The 22,772-nt window shown below is 38.3% G+C and overlaps 1 protein-coding gene and 1 non-coding gene across 2 annotated transcripts; both read right to left on the reverse strand.

The window, feature by feature from the left end:
• Positions 1-1,106: 1,106 nt before the first annotated feature.
• On the reverse strand, positions 1,107-1,215 carry LOC127670310 (U6 spliceosomal RNA). The gene has a single exon (XR_007974524.1). It is a non-coding gene; the product is annotated as a U6 spliceosomal RNA (small nuclear RNA).
• Positions 1,216-5,192: 3,977 nt separating this feature from the next.
• Positions 5,193-6,143, reverse strand: LOC127669448 (vomeronasal type-1 receptor 4-like). Its single transcript, XM_052163387.1, has one exon. The coding sequence runs from the start codon at positions 6,141-6,143 to the stop codon at positions 5,193-5,195; it is 951 nt and encodes a 316-aa protein (XP_052019347.1).
• Between the last annotated feature and the right edge of the window lie 16,629 nt (positions 6,144-22,772).

The following is a 22,772-nucleotide window of genomic DNA, read 5'->3' on the forward strand; positions in this document are numbered from 1 at the left end:
TCCATTTAGTTTGATGTTGGCTACCGGTTTGCTGTATATTGCTTTAATGATGTTTAGGTATGGGCCTTGAATTCCTGTTCTTTCCAAGACTTTTAGCATGAAAGGATGCTGAATTTTGTCAAATACTTTTTCTGCATCTAATGAGATGATCATATGTTTTTTTTTTCTTTGAGTTTGTTTATGTAGTGGATAGCATTGATGGATTTCCTTATATTGAACCATCCCTGCATCCCTGGGATGAAGTCTACTTGATCATGGTGGATGATCGTTTTAATTTGTTCTTGGATTCAGTTGGCAAGAATTTTATTAAGTATTTTTGCATCAATATTCATAAGAGAAATTGGCCTGAAGTTCTCTTTCTTTGTTGGATCTTTGTGTGGTTTTCGTATCAGCGTAATTGTGGCTTCATAGAACGAGTTGTGTAGAGTTCCTTCTGTTTCTATTTTGTGGAATAGTTTGAAGAGTATTGGTGTTAGGTCTTCTGTGAAGGTCTGATAGAATTCCTCACTGAAGCCATCTGGTCCCATGCTTTTTTTGGTTGGGAGATTTTCTATGACCCTTTTTATTTCTTCAGGTGTCTTGGGACTGTTTCGTTGATCTATTTGATCCTGATTTAGTTTTAGTGTGGGATATCTGTCTAGGAAATTCTCCATTTCCTCCAGATTCTCCAGTTGTGTTGAGTATAGGCTTTTGTAGTAGGATCTAATGATTTTTTGAATTTCCTCAGTTTCTGTTGTTATATCTCCCTTTTCATTTCTAAGTTTGTTAATCTGGATACTGTCTCTGTGTCCTTTGATTAGTTTGACTAAGGGTTTATCCATCTTGTTGATTTTCTTAAAGAACCAGCTCCTGGTTTTGTTGATTCTTTGTATGGTTCTCTTTGTTTCTACTTGATTGATTTTGGCCCTGAGTTTGATGATTTCCTTTCTTCTACTCCTCGTGGGTGAAATAGCTTCTTTTTGTTCCAGGGCTTTCAGGTGTGTCATTAAGCTGTTAGTGTATGCTCTCTCCATTTTCTTTTTGGAGGCACTCAGGGCTATGAATTTTCCTCTTAGCACTGCTTTCATTGTGTCCCATAGATTTGGGTATGTTGTGTCTTCATTTTCAAAAATATGGAATGCTTCATGAATTTGCGTGTCATCCTTGCGCAAGGACCATGCTAATCTTCTCTGTATTGTTCCAATTTTAGTATATATGTGCTGCCGATGCGAGAACCAAGATGGCCATTTTAACTATATTAATCCTGCCAGTCCATGAGCATGGAAGATTTTTCCATTTTCAGAGGTCTTCTTCAATTTCCTTCTTCAGAGATCTGAAGTTCTTGTTATATAGGTCTTTCACTTGTTTGGTTAGAGTCACCCTAAGTTACTTTATGCTGTTTGTGGCCATTTTGAAGGGTGTCATTTCCCTAATTTCTTTCTCAGTGTGCTTATCCTTTGAGTATAGACAAGCTACTGATTTGCTTGAGTTGATTTTGTAACCAGCCATTTGCTGAAGTTGTTTATCAGTTGTAGTTCTCTGGTAGAGATTTTTGGTCACTTAAGTATATTATCATATCATCTGCAAATAGTGATAGTTTGACTTCTTCCTTTCCAATTTGTATCCTTTTGACCGCCTTATGTTGTCTAATTGCTCTAGTTAGAACTTCAAGAACTATATTGAAAAGATATGGAGAGAGGGGGCAGCCCTGTCTAGTCCCTGATTTTAGTGGGATTGCTTCAAGTCTCTCTCCAGTTAGCTTGATGGCTACCAGTTTGGTGTATATTGCTTTTACTATGTTTAGATATGGGCCTTGAATTCCTGGCCTTTCCAAGACTTTTAGCATGAAAGGATGCTGAACTTTGTCAAATGCTTTTTCAGCATCTAATGAAATGATCACGTGGGGTTTTTTGAGTTTGTTTATATAGTGGATTGCATTGATGGATTTCCTTATATTGAACCATCCCTGCATCCCTGGGATGAAGACTACTTGATCATGATGGATGATTATTTTGATGTGTTCTTGGATTCGGTGGGCAAGAATTTTATTGTTTATTTTTGCATCAATATTCATAAGGGAAACTGGCCTGATATTCTCTTTCTTAGTTGGATCTTTGTGTGGTTTTGGTATCAGCGTAATTGTGGCTTCGTAGAGTTAGGTAGTGTTCCTTCTCTTTCTATTTGGTGGAATAGTTTGAAGAGTATTGATGTTAAGTCTTCTTTGAAGGTCTGATAGAATTCTGCACATAACCATCTGGTCCTGTGCTTTTTTGGTCGGAAGGCTTTCTATGACCCCTTCTATTTCTTTAGGGGTTATGGGTCTGTTTAGATGATCTATTTGATCCTGATTTAATTTTGGTTTTTGGCATCTGTCTAAGAAATTGTCCATTTCCTCCAGATTCTCCAGTTGTGTTGAGTACAGGCTTTTGTAGTAGGATCTGATGATTTTTTTGAATTTCCTCAGTTTCTGTTGTTATATCTCCCTTTTCATTTCTAATTTTGTAAATTTGGATACTGTCTCTGTGCCCTTTGGTTAGTTTGGCTAAGGATTTATCTATCTTGTTGATTTTTTTCAAGGAACCAGCTCCTGGTTTTGATGATTCTTTATAAGGTTCATGCAGTTTTTTTTTTTTTTCTCTGCACTTTGACTATTATGAGTCTTCAAGTCAGGTACCATTTGCTGCAAGTAGAAGCTTATCTGAAGAGGACTGAGAGATACAGCAACCTATGGATATCACATGCTATAAGGAGTCAGTTTAATATTGTGTTGGTTTAGTAGAGTAATAGTAATAGGTTTTTTTCTTATATCCTTAATGGTGCCAAGAATGAGTTTAAGCATGCAATCCAATCTAAATGTGGTTGGTTGTTCACATTATGTTTATGCCACTATTACACAAGTAGGCATGTACTGCCAGAGCTGTCATTGCTACAGTGTACAGGGTCACTGCTGGGCATGTTTGATGATTACTTTGCCCCTCCAGTAGTATAAATAGAACACATCTATACTGTGAAAGTTATCCATTACAGACGAAGCTTCCACATTTGCACCAGCTTTTTTCTTCTCTGTCATGTTCTAGAGGGTTATAAAGAACAAAGGCAATACCAATTCCTTTAAAAAAAAAAAAAACTAGGTCTGTTTTTATTTCTGAATCTACAAAGGGCTATATTGGTAGTGATTGTGATTTTAAATGTTCTGTTTTGTTCTGTTGTTTTGAGTAGCTTGGGCCTCATAAGGTAACCTAGAGTAGCCTCAAGCTCACTATTTTTTTTTTTTTAGATTTGCCTCAGATTCAGAGCAACCCTCCTGTCTCACCCTGCAGAGTGGCTTAATTATTGTTCTGCAGCACTATAAGAATCAGTCTTAAATTTTTAACAAATTCCTCTCTAAATGATACCTTATATAGAGTTCTGCTATTTGGGAAATCATGGAAACAATCTCAATAACCCATCCAATTCATATGCTCCAACTATTTAGATACAAACAAAGGCTTCATTTTCTCCACAGAAACATAAATTAGTATAAAGGAAAAGTGGGAGAAGGAAAAATCATGAGAACTACTTAAATTTTAAAAATCATAGTAGGACATCTCTCAATTTTATACTGAATAAAATTGTTTATTGCCATTGATTTCAGTGTTCTCTATCCTTGTTTAAATTCTTATTTTCTTTATTTCAGAGGACAAAATAGATTTGTCTTCTCTAGGTTATGATTTTTTTTCTCATAGATATATAAAACTGAAATTCTAAGCATGTCTTACTCATGTAAGTTAGAAAAATATTGACCCCATACTGGATAATGTTGTAGGACCTGGGGAACCAACCTAAGTTGTGACAGCCTTCAAAAAATTGCATTATTTTCCATTATCTGCCAGGAGGCATTATAGTATCCATGTCATAGCAATGTGAAGAGACAAAAAATATTCACAGAAGTTAACTCCAATTGAATTTAAGCTCTAGCCATTGGGATGACCTGTATAATTTTATCAGTGTACTTTAAGAAGCAATTTAATTATTTATCTTTGTTAATTTTCTCATTTTTGTGACAAAAAGAAAAACAACTTCCGGTGGGAAGGGCTTGTTTTAGCTTGCAGTTTGAAGGTGCAGTCTATTATTGCAAGGAAATCATCGAATCAAAAGGCGGAGGAAGCAAGATTTCTTTGTATTTGTAGTCAGATAGCAAAGACAGATGCATGCTGGTTCTCAATTTTTTCATTGTATTCAGCCCAGGACTTTTAAAAAAATGGACTAATTGTTATGAAGAATTGGATTGAGTCTTCCTACTTCTATTATCCCAACTTAGAAACTCCCTCAAAGATATGTCCAGATGTTTGTTTTTTAGATTATTCTAGATCCTGTCAAGTGGAATATCAACATTTACCATTATGTTATCTAATATAATCTGGTCCAGAATAAGGATTAGGCGTCTATAAAGAATAAAGGAATATATGGATATATTAATGAATGAGAATTAGCAGAAAATATGATTTATTGAGAGACTTTAAACATATCTTTTCAATGTCAGGGAAAAGAGAGTGTGGAGACAAAGTTAGCATTACTCATGGATAGGATGGTACAACATATGGAGAAATATTTGTAGAAATGTAGAGGTTTCTCTCCACAGTTGTGCATTGTCTCACACTGTCATACTGAATAATAGCTTCCAAGCAATTGGGTATCAGATGGCAATGGTACACAGAAGGATTTGGATGGCTAGGGGAATCTCTGACTTCAAGTGGAACTCTGAGAAAAAATGGGTACTGGTACTGGGAATAGGTGTCTCTTGATTCTTCTTCGCATAAAGGTGTCTTGAAGTACATCCATGGGGCCAGACTGTGAGATCAGAGACATGAATAGATACAAGGCAGTTGGATTTTTCTAAGCTCCTTTTCTGTATCATTCACTTGCCACAGTGAGACAAGAGTTTAATCTGTGCCCGCACAGATTTTTATGCCTCAAAATCTATGTGGATGTCTGAAGGTATAAAAAATTTTCAGTACATGATGACCCCTAATTTAAGAGCATTTTAAATGAAAACAAAAAGATATCTTAATATTGTGAAATTATTTAACCAACATTATGACAGCTTTAACAGCAGATGGTGCTTCATTTGCATGGTGGACTTGCTTAATAAGACCTGGCAATGGGAGTCTAAAGTTCAATAATGAATGAGAGACCATTTAAATTTATCACAACACACAAGTGAACATGTTATCTTACCTTCTGATACAGCAGGGTAAATAATTCTTGGGAGTGGATTGGTTATTACTTAAAAGGATGAAGGGGAAAAATGTAGGGAAGTATGTGTCTAAGAATGTAAATATGTTTATTAGCCACAGCCTTGGATTGTCAAATGCAACGGTATAGATAACTAGTATGAAGGACATTGAGTAGGAGAAGACAAAGGTGCACACAAGCATCAAGATAATTTTTGTGGTTTTGTCTTCAGGGGACAGGCTGAGAGAATGCTGGGGACTGTGGATATACTGTAGCTGACTCTTGTGCCTATAGAGAATTCTCACCATGGAGACACTGGCCCAGACCATAAGACTCAAACACAGACCATCAGTGAAACAAAGCAAGAATAGATGTAGTACAGTTACAGTATTGCCAATGGGGAATGCAGAGCAGTATCCCAACTTGATTTTTCTGGTGAAATTTTTGTTAATGTTTGGTCCAATCACATGTATAGCTGCCCTGATGTTTAAAAGGAGATGCACAAGCCAGCTTAAAGAGCAGAACTGAATCATGTACGTGGAGAATGAGTGTGCAAGTGTCATCCACCTGGAGTGGTTCAGGTTGATTGTGATTACTTGGAAGCAATTCAAGAGGCAGGTGCACTGCAGGGAAACACCCCGAGACACTCGATTACTATAGAGAATAAGTTTACATAAGAGGTCATTCATGAGATACTGCAACCCAAGTTGTACTATTATGTGAGGTATTGCTCTTGAGATAATAACCAAGGCATTGGCTAGAGTTAGATTCTTTAATATCTGGTCTTTGGACATCAATCTTTTTCCAGTGATTACAGACATGACATAATGAAGAAGAATTGACCAATTGCCAAGGATCCCCACAGCTGTTTGAGAAAAGAACAAAATCCCCATTGGCACGTTCTCAGAAATCATGTTCTTTTTACCTGAGGTAAACAAATTTAACAACATCAGTACAGCTAGTAAGAAAACAGTAACGTGTATTAATTTATTGTAGCTTACATTGTATCCTTGTCTCATCAGGCCAAATGTCTCTTTTCTGACTGGTTACCCAATCAATAAAGATAAAATTCCATGGTCATACCCATTTTAGGTTATCAAATGTGGGAGTAAAGTAAAGGTTGTAAATTAGGACTCATCATTTTCATATTTCTTATAGCGCTTGATAGTCTTCAGAGTTCTTCAAATTCTTTTGTTCTAAATTAATATCCAAAAGATATTTCTATATTTTCTGAAAGAATTGAGTGTATTTATGCCAACTTAATTCATTTCTATAATATGCTACTAAAACACAGAAATAGAAGTTAAGTAGTATACCCAGAGACAGGAAAATTTGTAAGGAAAAAGAAGGCAAGCAAGCAAAATATGGGCTGACATAAATTAAAAAAATAGTAGGACATTATTAAAATTTGAATCTGACAAAAAATCCTTACTAGCATTATGTTATTAAGAAAATACAATAGTTGATGTTCATATATCCATAATTTAAAAAGAGCAAAATACTTTCTTGATATAGGCCTCTGATGTTTTCCCAGAAAACATAAAATAAGAAGTTTATAAGTAACTTTGGGTCACCCAGCTAGAAAATATTAGCCATATTTTCCACCCATTGTCATCAGATGCCAAGTGTCTATCTGAATGCGGAGCCTCCCCTATGCAGAGTTATTACAATGACATGCTGATGCACATTATAATGTTAGTCTCACTGGAATGTGAAGAAATCATATGTAATGTTAGCAATATGGATCTAACAGTCAGCTAAAGATAAAGAGGGGGGTAATTGTATTCCAAAGGGTAGGGTTGAAATTGTATCAATGTTTACACAACTATGAATTTGAGAAAACACCAACAAATTCTAAAAGATAAAGAGGGAATAAAAGGGTGGAAGGAGAAGGCTCCAAAGAGAGATTATGAAAATCAGAAGGTTTCATGTTAACATCTCTGAAACAGGAAGGCCAACCCAAGTCCATGTCCCTAACCAGCTAAGGAACATCTTTGCCCTGAGCTAGCAAGTGTTATTCCTTGACATGGTTCTGAGAAGGAAAGCCCAGGGGATCAGAAGATAAGGAAGGTGGGATTAGGAGGTCTTGTGCAAGCTTTGTCCTATATCCAGACAGGTTATTAAAAAGTACAGAGATGGGCATGGTACTGGAAATAACTGGAACTAGTAGGTATTTTGGGTGCAGGTGGAAACAGTGCAATGGAAAATCCTTGGGATATACTAGAGTAGCTCTAGCCAAGATCCCAGTCATGGTCGTGAGGGATACAGAACCTGATCAGGCCATCTCCTGCAAACAGGCCAGGCATCAAGGTGAGGCTTTGAGACCACAACCCAGCTATAAAACTTTCAATTTATAATACAAAACATAAAATTTATCCTGCCTACACAATGTCCTGGGACTGGAGAGTATTATAATCATTAAAAGAGGCCAAAGAGACTTCATTCAGCAACTGATGGGATCAGATGCAAAATCCCACAACCAAATATTAGTTGGAGTTTAGGGAGTCCTGTGGAGGAGGGTCAGGGAGGATTAGGGGAACTAGAACAGTCAGGAACACATCTTGGGAACAGGCCCACAGAATCAACTGACCAGGACTCACAGGAAATTGAGAGATCAGGAAACCTGCAGGGTTCTGACTTAGGTCTTCTCCATATATCTACAGCTGAGTAACTTGGTGTTCTTGTGGAAATCCTAACAGTGAGAGTGGGAACTATCCTAGATTCCTTTGTTTACTTATGGGATTCCTTTTCCCCTGCTGGCTTGCCTTGTCCAGTCTTGAAGTGAGGGTATGTGCCCAGTCCTATATATCTTATTATATCCTGTTTGAGTGAAATTGTATGGAGGCCTGCTCTTTTGTGAGTAGATGGGGGAGGCTAGTGGAAGGTGAGGAAGGGAAACTGCAGTTGATATGCAATATATAAGATAATAAATAAATAAATGAATGAATAAATAAATAAATAAATAAATGAATAAATAAATATATCAGCTCACCACAGCACAGTTGAAACTTTCTAAGGAGTCAATGAAGTATATAAGACTGAAGAAAGAAGAATAAATAAAGATATTTCCATCAGCTATTCAAAAAGCTGGTAATGGCAAGATTCATAATTGAATTCATCAAAGAATTATGATTACTGAGTCGGTGAAAAACTATACGTATGACCAACCAGTCTAAGAAACACTCATTACTTGTGGAAGAATGGAGGATAAAAGTGAACAAGTCACAGGAGTCAAGGACACAACAAGAACATCTGCAGAACTAATCTGGGACCATGGGGGAAACCACAGAGACGGGGCCACCAACCAGGTTGTGTGCAGGAGCTGGCTCATACTCCATACAGAGACTGTCTTAGTCTCTGTTCTCTGCCACTAGATCCCTTTCACCCCTAGTTGGACTACCTGGTTGGGCTTCAGTGGGAGAGGATGTGCCTAGACTTTCTGACACTGGCTGGCCCAGGGTGAGGTGGTATCCAATGGGAGTGCACCTTCTTTGAGAAGAAAGGGTAATGGGAGGAGGGAATTTTAAAGGCAGGATTGGAAAGTGAGTGAGGGATATAAAGTAAATAAAAATAAAAAATATGTAAAGAAAAGAAGCTGACATGAAATTGGTTGTTAAAGGGATTCCTCTGTGGATATTTCAGTCTCTTCTAGTATACATGGATTTCTGAGAATATATAAGGTTTTTCAATGTCCTAGGAAGATAGCATACAACTTAAATGTTCATTTAACTTCACAGGGATGGAAAAGCATTCTTTCTAGTTCATCAAACAATGTAAGGGATCCTCTACTTGAACTTCAGTAATATTGATCCTAGAGAGCATACTTTATCAAAGTTGATATAATGTTATAACACAAGGGAAATGCAAATGGACACAAGTCATGTATCTCTGTCTTATTTTCAAAAATTAATTTATTAAAGTTATCTTTTAAAGGTACAGCATCTTATATGCTATTTTGGAGGGAGAAATGGAATGATGTTGGCAGGAAGCTTATAAAGCAAAGTTGCACAAGGGGAGCACAGGTTATCTCAAAGGCCTTATAAACACTACACAGTGTTCCTGGACAGTTAACTCCAGATTTTTCAGTGGGATAAACCAAGTTCCTGGTAATTATGTTTACTCCTTTGATGCCCTGGTCCCAGCTACAGACTGGGACCAAGTCCCATCTTCCACACAGAATTAGATCCTTTTTCTTTTTCATAAGGGCTTCTGAGAAGTCATAGGCCAGTCTAGTTAACAGTGTATCTCTTCATCATGGTGCCTTGAATACATGGGCATTAAGAGATTCCAGTGTACAATGGTGTTTCTGATAGTCTCTGTAACAGAAGACAATTCTAGTGGCTTTCTCTACCTTTCTTCTACTCATATAAGTTTATATTAAGTCATGTACTTGTTTGATAAAAGTTCTATGGTTAAGGGCAGTTATAAAGTAGGAAGAGAACAATTGAAAGCAATGTATAAAACAAGAGATAACTGCCAGGCTGTTGAACAATGCTGGAAAATCAGATAAAGTAATAGACACTGTATTCAAACAAGACAGCTCCAATGTGTCAGATTTCATGATAAATGCTGGGTTCACTCCTTTCTTAAAGAGTAATAATCAATTCCTTCAACAAAGTTAAGATATATAGTGGTAATGGAACTGTACACACAAAATGCTTTGTCAGTAGCCTCAGTATGAAATCTCTTCAGCAATGTGGAGGAAAAATGAGAAATTATTTCAGCCAATCACTGTGTTTGAGCCATGATGCTCACTGAGCACACTGTCCATTCAGTCACACAGAAGTGTCTAAGTTAAAGCATCTATTTCTTAATATCCAAAAGAGAAAATGTACACTAAAATACTTCAATGGAGAAGTTTCTAAAAATTCATTTTGCAAAAGCAGAAAAATGTCTCTCAATCTGAGTATCAAGAGTTTGAGAAGCCTTGTCTGTACTCACAGTGGATTTACAGAGGGGAAGGACTCAGAAACAGCAGTTCCCAGAATTCCATGTAGACCTGCTCCATTTGCAGTGTTCCTCACTTGAGCCTGACTCTCTACAGTCGATGGTGTAGTAGTTTCTGAGGCTCTGAAATTGACAGAACTATACCTCACTTTTTTTTACCTGACCTCTGTGCTCATGTTCTAGTATCTCTGAAGTTTCAGACTACATTGTGAATGGTCAAAACAACACCAGTCAACAGTGAACTTTCTCATTTGGATTTCAATCAAGACTTTTCTTCACTAATCTCACAGTGAGATGCTGAGGATAATAGTAACTATGTTTCCCCTGCCACCCCACAAACATATGCAGAAGGTATTTATTGCCTCAATTTTTCCAAAATTAACTGAAATAATTCTCTGTGGAAACATGGGAGTTCTGGCTCTGTCTGCAAAGAGAACAGCCAATCACTGTGTATGAGCCATGATGCTCACTGAGCACACTGTCCATTCAGTCACACAGAAGTGTCTAAGTTAAAGCATCTATTTCTTAAAGAAAAATATCTCTCTTAGTTACATAAAGGTTTTTATGAGGTCATTATTGGCTTACATACTTGTGATTTTCTGATTTGTAACTTGTGGGCTGAAGATATGAGTCAAAAGATAAGAGTACTTGCAATAGATAAGGAAATGCAAATCAAAGCAACCCTTAGATTCCACCACATGCCAGTAAGAATGTCTAAAATCAAAAACTCAGGGTACAGCAGATGCTAGCAAGAAGGTAGAGAAAGGAACATTCTTCCATTGCTGGTGGGATTGCAAGCTGGTAAAACCACTATGGAAATCAGTTTGGTGGTTCCTCAGAAAATTGAACATAGCACTACCTGAGGACCCAGCTATACCACTCCTGGGCATATATCCAGAAGATGCTCCAACATGTAATAAGGACACATGCTCTATTATGTTCATAGCAGCCTTATTTATAATAGCCAGAAGATGGAAAGAGCCCAAGTGCCCCTCAACAGAGTGATGGATACAGAAAATGTGGTATATTTAAACAATGGAGTATACTAAGCTATTAAAAACAATAAATTCACAAAATTCTTAGGCAAATTGATGGAACTAGAAAACATACTCTTGAGTGAGGTAACCCAATCACAAAAGAACACACATGGTATGCACTTGCTAATAAGTAGATATTAGCAAAATGCTTGGGATACACAATATCCAATTAACAGACCACTTGAAGCTCAAGAAGAGGGAAGACCAAAGCGTGTACTCTTTGGTCCTTCTTAGAAGGAGGACCATGGCTCCCAATCAACCAACAGATTGAGCATAGGGTCCCCAGTGGAGGAACTAGAGAAAGGACCCAGGGAGCTGAAGAGGTTTGCAGCCCCAAAAGAGGAACAATAATATGTACCACTCGTACCCCAGAGCTCCCAGGGACTAAACTACCAAGCAAAGAGTACACATGGAAGAACATGGCTCCAGCTACATATGTAGCAGAGGATGGACTTTTCAGACATCACTGAGAGAAGAGGCCATGGTTCCTGTGAAGGCTCAATGCCCCAGTGTAAGGGAATGCCAGGTCAGGAACATAGAGGGCAGTTGTTGAGCAGGGGGAAGGGGATGATATAGGGGGTTTTTGCAGGGGAAATGAGGATAGGGGATACCGTTTGAAATGTAACTTAAGCAAGTATCTAATTAAAAAAATCAAAAGAGAGCCCTTGCTGCTTCTTTAGAGATTCTGGGTTCTGTTCACATTATCCACATATGATGGCTCACAGCTGCCTCTAACTCCACCTCCAGGAAAAATCTGGTACCCCTGGGCTCTGCTGGATCCAGCACATCCATACCCACAAGCAAACATATGTGCAAAGAAATGTTATTTAAAATAATAAGAATAAATCCTAAAAGAAGGATTAGTATTTTTTCCAATATGAGAGAAGAAAAGGAGCAGAATTTTATGCCTTAAATGATAATGTGGATATGGGATTGATGGCTCTATAAATAAGAATGCTTAGGGCAAGATCAGCATCTGAGTTTAGATTACAAAACCTAAATATCATTGCTGAGTGTTTCTGGCCACAAGCATAGATACACACACACACACACACACACACACACACACACACACACAATTCAGACAGAGACCTTCCTTCAAGAAATAATGCAGATGGAGATACAGGAAGACACCAAGCACCACATGCGTATCCACATTACTACTACATTATTTATCATCTCATCTGTTCCTATCTACCTATCATCTATCTATCTATCTATCTATCTATCTATCTATCTATCTATATCTATGTGGATGTTTTTGTTTACCCACACACAGCTTGTACATAAATGAATGTAGGGAAGTATCACAATATAGGAAGAAACTCTGGAGCTTGTGCAAGGCATTGGTTTGTAGAGTGGGAAAGACAGGAGATAGTCTATCCTTTGTCTGTAGGAAATAGCTCCTATTCTATATGAAAACCTTTTGAGGCTTTCACTTCACTAATTAGCAATAGTGACTCTCCCATATTTCCTTCCACCTGTAGATGCTCTGATCACTTGGTATAAAGAGAAAATGTACTTACTGTGTGCTCTGTGAAACAACAGTTGAATAGCACTGTACTAAGGCATAGACTTTATCTTGTTGAGATGAGACTCTGGTCCCTCACTTACAGATTTATTATTCTTGGTTTTCTTCCTCACAGGACCTGTGACTTTCAACTCTAGGTTCATGACAACATCTGCATCAATAGCTTTGCTTCAATTGCCTGTGATGAAGACATGCAGATTAAGACAGCAAATCCACAGAAGTAATTATGAGGAGTTGGTGGAAAAACTTTTTTGTGAGTCCTTAGAGTACACAATATGTCAGAAGAGGAGCCACACAAGTTTCATTCCAGGGAAGTACAAAGCAATTACATGGTCCTGTCCGGATTTGTGCAGACCTGACAGTATTTCCTCAACACCTAATGTCTTGGGAAATTTCAGAAGTTACATAGCCAGCATTAAGGGGCATTAAAATTAAAGATTCCATGGGTCCTTTATATCTAACTTCTTTGAAGTAACTTTCTGTAGGTGCTTTTTGCTTGTTCATTTGTGTTGCTTGTGTCCATTAATCTTTGTGTGTAAAGAAAGTCCATTGCATATATTCACAACTATGTATGTGAACAGATGCTATATAGACTCCAATTTTCGCCTATTATAAGTGAGGCTTCTTTGTCCTCACTTTCTAGAAAAGTGATTCTGATATAGTGTGCATGCAGTTTAATGGCATAATTTTAAGAAAGAATCATTAGATTTTTGAGGTTTATTTTCATTTAATATATTTTATTACTTTGAAATTTCAAATATTATATGTACAATGTAGTTTAATCATGTCTACCCACCCCCCTTTTCCTTGATATGTGTTTTGCAATAGATATCCCTTCCTATTTCACAATGGTTTTTTATTGGTCCTGTCTTTAACACCACCCATCAAGTCCAAGTAGTGCTGCTTATATGATCATGGGTGGGGCCATCTAATATGGCTTGACAATGTATCAGTTTTCAAACACCCAAAGAAAAGTAACTCTCCTGTTCTCAGCACCCATAGCCTGCCAAGATCTCCATATTAGGAGTAACTCCTCTCCTACCAATGCTGGAATATTCCAGTAAATATTGGAAAAATTTTGTATAGTCATTTTGTGGCTACTTATAGTAGCTCATAAGGCAGAAAACATGTTATACACAGCAAAGAGCATTTTAAAGCATTCCTCCATATCTTCTAGTACTTAACCTTCTGTTTCTTCCTATATGGCATGTCCCCTGCACCCAAAGGGAAGGATGTCTTAGGCTGAGGACTTAAAATCACTCATTCAGAACTTGCGTAGTTCTGATTTTGCATTAACCAGTGCCTACTACAAAAGAAGCTTCACTGACAAAAGTATAGCATAACTCTATGAATATAAATATACATATTTAAAAGTCTAGTTGGCCAAATGAAACTTTAGCAAAAGAGTTAAAGAAGGTTATCCTATAAGGCCTATGATGTCTAAAGCCGATTTGACCAGATTTACAAGGCCAGGCATGGATTCCTTCTTGAGACACTAGCCACAGATTCAGTCAGAAATTATCTGGTTAGTCCAGTAATAGCCATGCTAATACCATATCACTAGACACATCTAGTTTAGGTAGGTCATTATTGTAGCATGCAGGATCTGGTGCTGAATAAGACCATCTTAATTAGGGGTTTATTGGTGTGAAGAGACACCATGACCATGGCAAATCTTATAAAGGAAAACCTTTAATTGGGGCTGGCTTACAGATCAGAGGCTTTGCCAGTTATCATCTTGGGAGGAAACATAGTAGCCTGAAAACAGACTTGATGATGGGCAAGTTCTCCATCCAGAATGGGAGACAGAAGGAGGGAAGACTAGGCCAGACTGGCCAGAATTGAGCTTCAGAGACCTGAAAGTCTTCCCCAAGTGATCAATGAGGTCACACTTACTTATAATGCCACTTCTTTTTTTCCCCTTTCCCAGTTCCCCCTCCCCATATGTTCCATAGGCCCTCTTCTCTCCACCCATTCTCCAATCACCCTCTCCCTTTTCTCTGTCCTGGTACGCCCCTACAATGCTGGATCAAGACTATCCAGGATCAGGGCCCTCTCCTTACTTCTTCATGGGAGTCATTTGATATGCTAACTATGTCTTGGGTATTCAGGGCTTCTGGGCTAATTAATATCCACTTATCAGTGAATGCACTCCATGTGTATTCTTTTGTGATTGGGTTACCTCACTTAGGATGATATTTCCTAGTTCCAACAATTTGCTTAAAAATTTAATGAATTCATTGTTTTTAATTACTGAGTAGTATTCCATTGTGGAAATATACCACATTTTCTGTATCCATTCCTCCATTAGGGACATCTGGGTTCTTTTCAGCTTCTGGCTATTATAAATAAGGCTGCTATGAACATAGGGGAGCATGTGTCCTTATTGTGTGCAGGGGAATCCTCTGGGTATATGCCCAGGAGTAGTATAGCCGGGTGCTCCAGAAGTGTCATGCCCAGTTTTCTGAGGAACTGCTAGACTGATTTCCAGAGTGGCAGTGTTCCTCTTTCTCCACATCTGACTGGTGTGAGGTGAAATCTCAGGGTTGTTTTGATTTGCATTTCCCTAATGACTAATGATGTTGAGCATATTTTAAGGTGCTTCTCAGCCATCCGAATTTCTTCAGGTGAAAATTCATTGTTTAGATCGGTACCCCATTTTTAATAGGGTTATTTGGTTCCCTGGGGTCTAACTTCCTCAGTTCTTTGTATATATTGGATATTAGCCCTCTATCGGATGAAGGGTTGGTGAAGATCTTTTCCCAGTTTGTTGGTTGCCATTTTGTCCTATTGACAGTGTCCTTTGCCTTACAGAAACTTTGTAATTTTCTGAGGTCCCATTTGTCAATTCTTGATCTTAGAGAATAAGCTATTGGTGTTCTATTCAGGAACTTTCCCCCTGTGCCCATGTCCTCAAAGGTCTTCCCCAATTTCTTTCTATTAGTTTCAGTGTGATTCCTCTGTGATTCCTTGGAGTTGGTCATGAATTCTGCATTGCCTTTTTTCTTGTGTTTTTGTTTGCTGAAGGGAACTCAGAACTGAGATGTCAAAGGTTACATCAGACCCTTGTGGAGGTTCTGTCATCATAGGTCTAGAGCTAAGTTGAAAATGACCAAGATTCCGAAAAGAATAAAACGAGATCATGAACCTTAAGAGATGGAGATTGTCTCATCACAGTTTACTTCTCCCGGTCAGAGCTGCTATAATGGTGTCATCCAGTACTGAAGTAAGAGTGCAGAGCAGAGGACCAGAAAAAATGAAATATGTTAGGAAACAGGTTTTGGAGAAACTGTGCATCTTAGTTTATTTCCAAGTGCCTCCCTTAATTTTAGTTGTACTTGAAATCCATAATAAAAATGTCTTCAAATAGCTCTGCTGAAATGAAGGATGGAGGACTAGAGGGAAGAAAGGTATGATGGAAGGAAAGAAGGAAGGAATGAAGAGAGGGAAGGAGGGAGGGAGGGAGGGAGGGAGGAAGGGAGGGAGGGAGGGAGGGAGGAAGGAAGGAAGGAAGGAAGGAAGGAAGGAAGGAAGGAAGGAAGGAAGGAAGGAAGGAAGGAAGGGAAGAAGGAAGGAAGGTAGCAACCAAGGAAGAAAAATGGGGAGAAAGAGATAAGGGCATAAATAGAAAAAGGGAAAGGGAATCTGGTGTTGTTTAGAAGTAGACACAGGATTTTGGATGGAATTTGGGCTGTTTTAAATTCAAGGCAGAGCAGACTGTCTCCATTCTTCCTAAGCTGTGTGAACTCTGTTCCTTCCATAAACTGCTGCTGAGTCTCTCTTGTCACTAGGGTCACCTCATTATCTCCTTCCTTCCTTCATTTAGACCCTCTCATCTTTCCTCTCTGTATCTTTGTTACTCCATCTTTCTCACACTGTCCCCATCTCATTTTGCAAGTCTCTTCCTAGTTTCTTAGTAGAGAGATTTACTTGGATACTTTATTTAACTTTTTGATGACTCTTGGGATCGCATCTTGATTCTTCCAATAGCCGGACAAGTCATGAGCTACACCCCCAACTTACCTAAATATCCTGAAGAACATTTTTCTTTTCTTTCCTCTTAGTTACCAATTTATATACTTCTGGAAAATGATACATTCTAATTTTGTCTTAAGACATGGATTAAAATAAATGGTTGATGAGATTACTGATACTAGTAAGTTAAATTTTATTATTAATGATAGAATTGTAGGGTAATATTTCTATTAGAAAAATTGAATTTTATTGACGCATCAAGAGAACATAATTAAATTGAATGAATTACAAGAAGTGAGTAAACGCATGTCAGTGGCTCATTTTCTTTCTTGGTATGCCACCTATTCTGAAATATGGCGTGTGTTTTCTACACATCACATGTTATCTATAGTAGCATACATATATAGTACTCATATCATATGTAGCCTACACTTAGGCCTGTCTACTTCTATAAACACATGTATGTTTAGTTTTCTCTATTCTTATTTTCATGGCCCCTGTCTAAATATTTAGAAGATATTATATATCTGCCTGTTGCCAGGGATTGCTGTTAAAAGTGAAACCAAACCCAAAACAACAAAAACAAAACTCTCCCATATTATACACTTATTTAATATATTTGTAATTCTTCCTGTTACACAAAAACACAAACTCATCATTGTAACTCTGTATTTGATCTCATGAACCTGAAAGCCGGTAGCAATTGTGACTTTAGTTGACTGCCATCAGTGTAGCTCTGTACCAAGTAACATAAACAGAATAACTCATACATTAACAACAAGCCACTTGCATTTAAGATTAGAACTAATGTCAAACTGTAAATACTTATCATGTTAAACATTGTGAGTGTATTGTTCACTCCAAGAAAAGATTATCCTAATATTCTGCAGCTGATCTGCAGTACATTTTCATCAAAAACCCAAAGATCTTTGTCCTTGAAGTCAAAACCTTCTCCTTGAAGCCCCTTCAATCATCATTCTAATGTCTTCATAAATTTGCATTACACAAATTATTATTAGGAATGGTCTGTGCAGTTAAGATAGCATCCATGGGTGGAGGTTAGAAGTTGTGTTTTGGGACCTGGTGTGGGTCTGTGTACCGGAAACTTTCCACAGAGCTCTCTGGCCTGGCCAGGTGCAAGGGTTCCAGCAAAGGGCAGAGGGGGCAAGCAGGAAGGGAGGGTCATTTCTGCCACTTCCGCTGTTTCAGTTGGCTCCGCCTCTGTCGGCGCCATGTTGTCTCAGTTGGTCCACTCTGAGTAGGGCTGGGCGGGGCCTAGGAAAAGCAGTCTAGCCAGTGAGGTGAGCAGAGGAACTTCAAGTGGTGTTTCAGAAGAGCTGACCTCTTTCAAAATGTTAGCGCTCTATGGCAGAAGCTCTCAGTGTCGGAGTAGTTCTTCCACCTTTTCGTCCTTCCAGATAGGATTCTATATACAGTTTTGGGGTGGGTCAGGGTCTGATAGCGGGTACTTCTCATTGGCTTGGTCTGAAAGTTGGGGAATGCTAATTTGCAAGTGGGAAGGCTTGGTGCTATTCCTACATGACTGATGGCCACAGACCTCTAGGGCGTGGGGGGACAGTTGTAGGAGGTTGTAGCTGCATAACAGGAGCAAGGGGCCCAAAGAGTGTGGCAAAACCCCTGCCATCCTTCCCAGGTGACTGTCACCTGCTGGGTCTCTGGGGTGTGGGGGAATGTAAGCCTGAGCTCGGCCAGGGACCAGGCTGCCTATGCACAGCTCACCACCCTACAACACGAGCCTTTTCTTCCATGATGTTGCACCTGGAATGATCCCTGGTCATGGGATCAGGAAGGAAACACCTGCGTCTACTGAGCAATCTTGCTCTCCTTCATAATTTTAGCTTTTGTGTATTTGTAGTTGGTCACTGTATTTATAGCAGGTAAACAGAATTATATAGCAATATAAATGGTCAAATCACTTACCTGAGGGTCTCGTGATACTCTATGCTTTAGAGTATGTCTAATTCCTTTTAAAGTGGTAAATGCTTTTCCTTTGTTTGTAGACATCATGTCGTCTTCATTTTCTTGTTGTTGTTCATCATGATGGATATATGGAATGATTGCATATTTCACCTCATTTGAATATGGAAGTGACTAAGAAGTTACCTCTTCAAGATCCCAATTTTAATTCATTTTTACTTATATTAAGAACTAGAATTGGCAGATAAAGTAGCAGTTCTTCTTTTAGAAAAAAAAATTCTATATGTATATGCATGTGCAGCATGAAAATGAAATTCAGAAAGCTATTTGCAATAACAATAAAATTAATAACCATAAGAAATACATCCTAACAAACGTATTGCCTTAAGGAAGGAAATTATGAAGGTTTTAAATATATTCTATAAAGCAAAGATAAATACACATTTATGCTATGTTTTTCAAGTAAAATTTCCAGGACACAAACATGACTCTGTTCCATGCTCAAAATGACAATACAGCCACTGTGTCATCAATAAATAAAGATTGCAGATATCATCCTTCTATAACCTGTAAATAAATCATCCAGACCTCCCAGAGCTCCTAGGGACTACTCCACCTAGGCATCCATCCCATATACAATTACAAATTGCAGACACTATTGTGGATGCACAAATGCCCTTGCTGACAGAAGCCAGATATAGCTGTCACCTGGGAGGCTCTGCTAGTGCATGACAAATACAGAGGGGGAAACACTCAGCCAGCCATTGAACTGAGCACCCCAATGGATGAGATAGAGAAAGGACCAAAGGAGCTGAAGGGGTTTGCAGAGCCATAGGAGGAACAACAAAATGGGTCACCAAGTACTCCCAGGGCTCCCAGGGTCAAAACCATCAACCAAAGAGTACACTTGGAGTTAGCCATGGCTCCAGACACATCAGCAGCAGAGGATGATCTTGTTGGACACCAAATGGGGGAGAGGCCCTTGGTCCTGGAAAGACTTGACACCATAGTGCAAAGAAATACCAGGACAGGGAAGCGGGGGTGGGTTGATTGGGGAAGGGGAGATGGCTTACAGGATTTCAGGGGACAGGGAAACCAGGAAAGGGGATAACATAAATAAAGAATATACCTAATAAAATAATGAAAAATAAACCACCAACCAAAGAATACACAGGGACCTGTGGCTCCAGCTGCATATGTAGCAGAGGATGGTTTTATCTGGTATTAGTGGGAGGAGAGTCCCTTGATCCTCTGAAGGCTTGATGGCCCAGTATATGGGAATACCAGGGCAGTGAGGTGGGAGTGGATGGGTGGGTAGGGGACCACCCTCATAGAAGCAAGGGGAGGGGATGGAATGTGGGGGTTGCAAGGGGAAATGGGGAAAGGGGATAACATTTGAAATATAAATAAATAAAATATCCAATTAAAAATTCCTATAGAATACAAATAAGGCATAAGTGACCATGTCAATTTTAAAAAATGAGTATAAGTTGTTAATATGGCCTTGACCAGAAGAACTGTCATTATTAAACAGAAAATTTTCTATGGAGCCATAATGTTTATTTTTTTAGTAAATGTGCTGCCAAAGCAAGCACGTGTTTATTTTTTTTAATTGTGTTTGCTTTTTAAAACTTTTATTTAGCATACATAGTATTCATCTTCATTATGGCATCTTGAAAGAAATTTGTTTTTCACTTTCTCTTACACTTTTATCCTCCATTCCCATGACACCATCCACACCTCTATATTTTATTATATTTATATTATATTTATTATAATTTTGTTTTTATTCTATTTTATTATAATTTTCATCATAATGACTTGTTTGTCTTATTCTCTTTCCCTTCATTCCCCCAAAACTCTTTTTTATTAATTAATCTATTTTCTTTATACCTCAATATCACACCACCCTCTTTTCCTAGTAACCCCTCACACAGTGCCTCCCTTCATTTCTCTTAATACCAATGGATTCAATTCCCCAATAAAAAGGCATAGACCAACAGACTGGATATGTAAATAGGACCCAGCATTTTGTTGCATTCAGGAAACATACCTCAGTGGCAAAAGATAAAACTCTCTCAGAGTAAAAAGCTGGAAAAAAATTTCAAATATAAGGTCCTAAGATACAAGCTGGATATTACATTCTAATATCCAATAAAATAGACTTTCTACAAAAAGTTATTAAAGAGATGGGGAAAGAAAGACACTTCATCCTCATCAAAGAGAAAATCCACCAAAATAACCTCTCAATATTGATCATCAATGTCCCAAACACAAGGGCACCCATATTTGTAAAAGTAATGTTATTAACACTCAAAACATACCTTGGAGATGAAAAAATAGTGTTGGGAGACTTCAAAACCTCATTCTCGTCAAGGTACAGATCACTCAAACAGAAACTAAACAGAGACATTGTGAAACTAACATAAGTTAGTAAATGGATGGATTTAACTGATATGTACAGACCATTTTACCCTAAAACAATAGAATATATCTTCTTCTCTGCAACTCATGATATTTTCTGTAAAACTTATCATATAATCAGACACAAAACAAGCCTCAATAGAAAGAAGATGATTGAACTAATGCCATGCATTAAATTAGATTACCATCCCAGGCAGTGGTGGTGCACACCTTTAATCCCAGCACCTGGGAGGCAGATTTTTGAGTTTGAGGCCACCCTGGTCTGCAGAGTGAGTTACAGGACAGCCAGGGCTAAACAGAGAAACCCTGTCCTGAAAAACCAGCCAACCAAGCAACCAACCAAGCAACCAACCAACAAACAAACAAATCAGATTACCATGGATTAAGGCAGGTCTTCTAAAACAATAAAAACAACAGGAAGCCCACATACTCATGGAAGCGGAACAACTAGCTATTCAATGAAATTTTTGTCAGGGAAGAAATAAGAAAGGAATTAAAGACTTCTTAGAATTTAATGAAAATGAACCCCCCCATGCCACACACAGTGGAAGAAGTGCTAAGAGGATATTTATAACACTGAGTGCCTTCATAAAGAACCTGGAGAAGATCCACACTAGTTCTTTGAGAAAATAAACACAATAGATAAACCCTTAGCCAAACTAACTAAAGGGCACAGAGACAGAACCCAAATTAGCAAAATCAGAGAAGAAAAGGGAGACATAACAGAAAATGAGGAAATTCAAAACATCATCAGATCCTAGCACAAAAGCCTATACTCAACACAACTGTAATACATAGATTAAATAGATGATTTTCTAGGTAGATAGCAGGTACCAAAGTTAAATCAGGACCAGATAAGCTATCTAAACAGTCCCATAACACCTAAAACATAGAAAAAGTCATTAAAAGTCACACAACCAAAAAAGCCCAGGGCTTTAGCATAGAATTCTATCAGACTTTCAAAGAAGACCTAATACCAATACTTCTCAAACTATTCTACAAAACAGAAAAAGAAGGAGCAGTACCTAACTTGTTCTATGCATTACCTAGGCATTTACCCAAAAGAAACTCCAATATATAACAAGAACACATGGTCCAGTGTGTCCATTATAGTCTTATTTATAATAGCCAGAAACTGGAAAAACCCCAGATGCCCTTCAATGGAAGAATGAATACAGAAATTGTGGTACATTTACACAATGGAATACTACTCAGCTATTAATGATGACTTCATGAACTTTGTAGGCAAATGGATGGAACATGAAAATATCATCCTGATTGAGGTAAGGCAGACCCAAAAGGGCGTACATTGTATGTACTTACTGATAGGTGGATATTAGCCACAAATCTCGGGATACCCGGGATAAAACGCTCAGACTATATAAAGCTTAAGAAGAAGGAATGCCAAAGTGCAGATACTTTATTCCCACTTAGAAGAGGGAAACAAATAATCTTGGGAGGCAGAGGATGGGAGGGAACTGGGTGGGAGAGGGGAGGGAGAGGGAGAATATGGGGTGGCAAAATCACATATGAGAAGAAACAGGAGAGAAACCCAGAGGGCCAGGAGAATGAATAGAAGCATATAGCAGTGAAGGGTGGGGAGTGGGGGGACCCACTAGAAAGTCTCAGATGCCAGGGATGTGAGAGGATTCCAGAACCCAGTGGGGATGACATTAGCCGAAAGACTCAACCACCTGGAGATAGTCCAGAGCCCACCCTTTAAGAGC

Source organism: Apodemus sylvaticus, chromosome 19 (assembly GCF_947179515.1).
Source record: "Apodemus sylvaticus chromosome 19, mApoSyl1.1, whole genome shotgun sequence".
Taxonomy (NCBI): domain Eukaryota; kingdom Metazoa; phylum Chordata; class Mammalia; order Rodentia; family Muridae; genus Apodemus; species Apodemus sylvaticus.